Consider the following 5,405-nt stretch of genomic DNA (forward strand, 5'->3'; position numbering starts at 1 on the left):
ACACATAAGCTCGTCCCCAAGGAGCCTGAGGACAGGTGGGCCACTTCTGTTTGTCCCATCTCTCCAACCCTCTAGTGTAGAACTGGAGTGACTTGTACACTCAACCACGAGGGGCAAAGAGGCACATCTGACTGAGACCCGCTAAGGGAATCATTCCAAAATTGGGAGCCAATTTCCAACCTTTGTTCTTTGAGATTGGAGGTGGATGTCCCTCCCCTCACTCCTCTGACCGCTTATGTGTGTCAGTGGAGGGCTGAACCTGACATTCATGTGTTAGATCATGTAACACCTGTGTTCAGGTGCTCTAAGAGGGACAAGGAGTTTCAGCGAGGGCCCTGTAGCACCTGAGAGAAGATGAGACAGGTAGAGGGGCCACCACAGTGCTCAGCTCTAGACGAGTGAGGCTGCAGGAGGGGTACAGAGCCAGCTTTGACCACATGGTCCAGTCTACAGCAATACTCTTTACATATGAAAGATTCAGGAGGTATTGGCCCCTTTTTGGTCTAAGAAGATAATTATCATATTCACTTGACTGTGACATCATTTATGGGTCCAGAAGAGGACAACATAAGGGAAGAATAATGTCCTCTTAGGCATAAGCCAAAGTACATGAGTTGTATTGATACACCATTCTGCATTTTCTGCAATGCTATAAATTTTCCTTTACTCCTCTTTCTGTCTAGGCAAGAGATGCATTTTAGGGATAAAAACTTTGATAGCATCTAAACCTAAACTTCACAAGTTACTGATTTCTTGTGGAATCTTCTTCTGTAGAATCATTGAGGAGAATCAGATTGAACTGATGAAAAGACCCAGACTTTGTCAGTTTTATCCTGCAGCTAACAGTACAATAGGCTGCTTTGCAGGTGGATGGTGCTTAAAAGCTGTTAATCACTGAAGACAAGAGTGCATTAACTAAGTTAACCACCTGTGTGTCCTGAAAGGTGACCCCAAACAGGACATTCTCTGTGGACTTATTCCTTCCCGTGTGAAATACAGGATGTTGTGCAACGGCTTGTGTTTTTTCTTCAGCACTAGGTGCCTGGCACTGTTATGATTTTTGCGCAGATAGCCTTGTGCAATCTTCAGATGGTCCAGTTTATAAGCAGGGAAACAAAGGCCCAGAGGTGGGCACCTGCTAACATACGTTAGCACTGTCCTATTCCTAAGCCCCCATCCTCAGGAACTTCTCATACAGGAGATCTTTCGCAGCTCTAGAAAATGTAAACTCCACATACTACTCTTGGCCAAAATAATTTCCTAAAGCTGAAGTAAGGTCTTGGAATAGCTTAAACCAAGAAGATAAAAGCAGGCGGCAATGAAGAGCCTTCCAGCTGTGGGCCAAACAGCCTGCCCAGCCCAAGCCTGAGACTGTTTCCTATCACCTTACAACAGCCTCCCTCCCACGCACTGGGCCGGGGCTGCCTGCAAAGCCCAGCTGGGAGGCTGGTGTCAACAGTGTGAGAAGCTGCTCTGTGAGAGGGTTCCGTGGCTGTGGTGAGTTCTCCCACATGCTCTCCACCTCCGCCTCCGCCTGGGGACTGAATGACTCTCAGTGTAGGAGACCCACAGCAGCCCAATGAAAATGATCAGGATAACTCTGTTTGTAAAAATCTGTTTAATAAATATACATCTTAAAAGTACCAAAATAATTACCGACAAAATACACTATGTGCACTATTTACAGGAGGGGAACACACACCTTGACAGGTGGTGACTTTTAACTCCACCCCCCCGACTGGTTTAACAACACACCTGATGGTTACATGTCACTCAGCTGGTGCAGCCACAGAACCCATGGTGATTCAACCAATAAGCATAATAAATAAGAGTCCTTTCATCAAATTTTGAATAACCTTCCCCCTGAAACCCCACCAAAGGTGACATTTAAAAGAGGTTTTCTCTGAATTACAATGATTTTTCTTGCCCCCTCTTCCAGAGTTTACGAAAATGACAAACTGAGGGTTAATCCAGAGTAAAATGTTCCAGACCAGGCAGTGTGGCTGTAAGTACATCCCTCCCTTTTTTTTTCTTTTCTTTTTTTTTTAGAAAAATAAAACTCTCTTTTTGTACAAATATACAAGTCCATGTTCTTTTAGCTTCTTTCTGAAGCTCATAACGTCAGACGCTGGCCTCCAAGCACACAGTCATCGTAGGGAAGCTAAAAAGAGAAAAAAAGGCATGTTAAACTTGCAGGGCTTTGCCGAGGGTGTTAGGATGATGGGGTGGGCTGTTACTGGAAATAACTCAAGTATTCTTGGACTCCATTCTCTATACACTGAATGTAAATGAATTTCCTGGGCTGAGGGGGTTTTCCTTTAAGGATCCTCCTTCAACAAGAGCCAAAAAAAAAAAAGACATGCTCTTGGGATTCTGCTTACACATACTCAAGCTTGACAGGCTCATTACATTGAGACCCTCAGGATAAGGAGGAACTCTAGGAGCCTTAGAAGGGGGAGGGGGAATGGCCTCTCTCCTTTCTTTTTGCAAAGCCATGAACAAGTTAATTGGGACTCACCTCGTCCTCTGTGAACTCTGATTCGGTGTCATAGCTCTCCTCATCCTCGCTCTCTGGCAGTGTCTGAAGGTTCTCTAGGGTCAGCTGGCTCAGCTGCTGCTGTATCCGGGTGCTGGGGCGGCCCCACGTGAGCTGGTATGGGGAGTAGCCCTGGTAGGTGACTCTGTTGACATCAGCCCCACACTTCAACAGGAGTGACACCAGGTCGGGATTCTGCAGGTCCACTGCCAGATGGAGGGCAGTTCGGCCATTGCAGGGCTCCTGGAACCATAAGGAATTCAAGATGCTTAGGGCTGAGTTTGGAAGTTCTGCTTGCAGCAAAGCCCTCATATTGAGGACCAGGGTGGCCTGATGTACCCCATCTGAAGTGTAAGGCACTGACCTGAGCGTTGACATCAGCGCCCAAGGACACCAACAGCTCCACGATGCCCAGGTAGCCATGAATAGAGGCCAAGTGCAGACACGTGTGGCCTAGAAGACCAAAAGTAAGACAGCATTATAACTACTTGTTTCAACACTCATTTCTCAAGCAGAAGCTTTCACCTATTCTTTTTTTTCTTAATTTATTATTTTCAATTGAAGGATAATTACAATATTGTATTGGTTTCTGCCATACATCAACATGGATCAGCCATAGGTATACATATATCCCTATTCTTTTGAAGGATACATTCTTAATTTGAAGAGCTCAGAATCTGGGTTCTGAATGGACTTTAGAAAGGCATCAACTAGGCCTTTATACATGTTTTCTCCATCTTTCACATGTTGAGAGCTTAGGCCTTGCTTGGCCTCCTTAAGTCAGCCTGCCTCCCCCGTGTCCACCTCACCTGCCCTCTGATGGGCAGGACAGCCAGACGTACCATTGTAGTTGGTGGCTTGCAGAATGGAGTGGAGCTGCTGGGTTCCCCGGGGCTGAGTCAGGACTCCCACACTGGCCAGGCAGCCCTGCTCACAGGCAAGGTGTAGGGGGGTATTTCCTCGAAAGTCTCGGAGCTCAGGATCACAGCCAGCTTCCAGAAGTGCCTCAGCAATTTCTGGCTGGTTAGTGATCACAGCCAAGTGGAGTGGCGTCTACAAACAGAAGAGGGACAGAAAGGATAAGCCATGGATCCAACCCACCATCTGTGTTCCCTTGAACCCCAGAGATATCTTGGTTGTGGGTGCTGCTTTTCCCAGGCGCATACCAGGGGCAAGGCAAAATACCAGAGGCCCCAGATGGGCTTCATAAAGGCCTCCCCAAATCAATGGAGTTTTGTGTTCTAGAATACTGGCTGACACAGGTGTAAAAAATCAGGGCAGATAATGCCCAAACCTTTGTTAATCTAGAAATCATGTGCAAGACCCGGTTTTATCTCGGGGTCAGAGCGGGGAGAGAGGTACGCGGCGGGAGAGCAGTACCTGCTGCAGGTTGTTCTGGAAGTTGAGGAAGGCCAGGTCTCCCTTCACCTGGCGGACCACTTCCATGGTGAGCGCCTTCTCTTCATGGATGATGGCCAAGTGCAGGAACCTGAGGGGAAGAGAGGGAAAACCCCCAGGGCTGGTGAGTGCACTGCGTGGGGCCCGGGGAGGCGCGGCCCGCGGGGGATTGCGCAAGGCCGGGGTTTCTGGAGGCCGAGGCCGCGGTGTTTTCCGCGAGGTTATTATGAGCTGAGTGTTCCTGGCAGGCGCCCAGGGACTTTCCGGCCCCCCGCCCCCCCGCGCTCGGCGGCGGGCGCCGGCCAGACCGCCCCGCCCTCTCGCCCGGCCGGAACGCCCTGTACTTCCCCTCCCGGCCGCGCGGCGCCCGCCAGCGGGGCAGAAACTCCCGCCCCCCCCTTATGCAAGCGGGGACTTCGCGTCCCCGCCGCCGCCCCGCCTCCGGCCGAGGGGACCCGCACGGGGGTGTGCGTGCGGGGGGTGCGCGCGGCTGCAACGCAGAGCCGCGGGACCACAGCCCCGAAAACCAGCGCCGACCCCCGCCCCGCCCCCCCCGCCCCGGCCCCCGGCCCCGCAGGCAGCCGTGCACCTTTGCACAGCCTCGGGGTCGGTGCACGAACCCCGGTGCGCGGCCGCTGCGCGGGCCCCGCGCCTGGGGCTGCAGGCCCAGCGCCTCCACCCGGCCCTGCCACCCGGGCCCGCGACACTTACGAGTCTCCGTCCTCGGTGAGCTGCTGTTTCCAGGGCTCGGCGCCGCGCGGCGCCTCCTGCGGCTCGAGGCGGATCTCTCGCAGCTCCTTCACCATCTGCTCATACTCCTCGTCCTTCATGGAGTCCAGGCCGCTGTCGTGGCGGTCGTCCAGCAGCCTCTCCTTCTTGAGCGCGTCCCGGGGGCCCTCCATGGCCCAATCTTGGCCGGGCTCGGCAGGCTGGAACATGGCGCGGTGAAGGCTCGGGCGCTGCTCCCCAGGTGCACGGGCCGCGGGCTGCGCTGCGCTCTGGCTGCTCTCGGAGTCGCGGGCGGCGGGACGACGGGCTAGGACTGTTGTGGGCTCGGCAGCGCCGCCGCGGCGCCCTATAAGCTCTGGCAGGGGATTTCTCCGGGGCGGGGTCAGGCGCGGGGAATTTCCAAGCCAGTCAGACCAGAAAAGAGAACTGGCCTCGTCCTCTGCTAGGGGGAAAAAGAAGCCTAAACCCCGCGCCCGGGTTCATCAGAGAAACTCCCTGTGATGAGCCACTGGGGTCATGTACAGGGAACTTTTTGATGAACGCTGAGTGGCTGGAAAGTCCTCCTGACCGGGCCCCCTCCCCGGGTACTTCCCTGCAACCTGCACGCAGTAATCCTGGCCCTCTGCAAGAAGCTCTCTTTCCCTGGGTTTTCCCGATTTGATCGATTTGATTTAGGGTCGTCAGCTGCTGAGATCCCAAAGACGCAGGCCTGCAGGCTGGTTCTTCACTGGGGTTTACCGAC

At 53.0% G+C, this 5,405-nt stretch overlaps 1 protein-coding gene across 1 annotated transcript; it reads right to left on the minus strand.

Annotated features, from left to right (window-relative positions):
* Nucleotides 1,600-5,101, minus strand: NFKBIA (NFKB inhibitor alpha). Its single transcript, XM_018066509.1, has 6 exons — nucleotides 4,646-5,101; nucleotides 3,917-4,025; nucleotides 3,379-3,589; nucleotides 2,901-2,989; nucleotides 2,519-2,779; nucleotides 1,600-2,161 (listed from the first exon to the last, which is right to left on the minus strand). Exons 1-6 carry the CDS (start codon nucleotides 4,870-4,872, stop codon nucleotides 2,114-2,116), a joined length of 945 nt encoding a protein of 314 aa, XP_017921998.1. The 5' UTR covers nucleotides 4,873-5,101; the 3' UTR covers nucleotides 1,600-2,113.

This window comes from Capra hircus, chromosome 21 (assembly GCF_001704415.2).
Source record: "Capra hircus breed San Clemente chromosome 21, ASM170441v1, whole genome shotgun sequence".
NCBI lineage: Eukaryota > Metazoa > Chordata > Mammalia > Artiodactyla > Bovidae > Capra > Capra hircus.

Excerpts from the sequence above, each read along its gene's own strand:
- NFKBIA (XM_018066509.1), bottom strand. The coding sequence starts at position 4,872 with ATGTTCCAGCCTGCCGAGCCCGGCCAAGATTGGGCCATGGAGGGCCCC. Across the intron at positions 3,590-3,916 it reads TCCAGAACAACCTGCAGCAG|ACGCCACTCCACTTGGCTGT; the intron begins GTACTGCTCTCC and ends TTCTGTTTGTAG. Across the intron at positions 2,162-2,518 it reads CAGAGTTCACAGAGGACGAG|CTTCCCTACGATGACTGTGT; the intron begins GTGAGTCCCAAT and ends TTCTCTTTTTAG.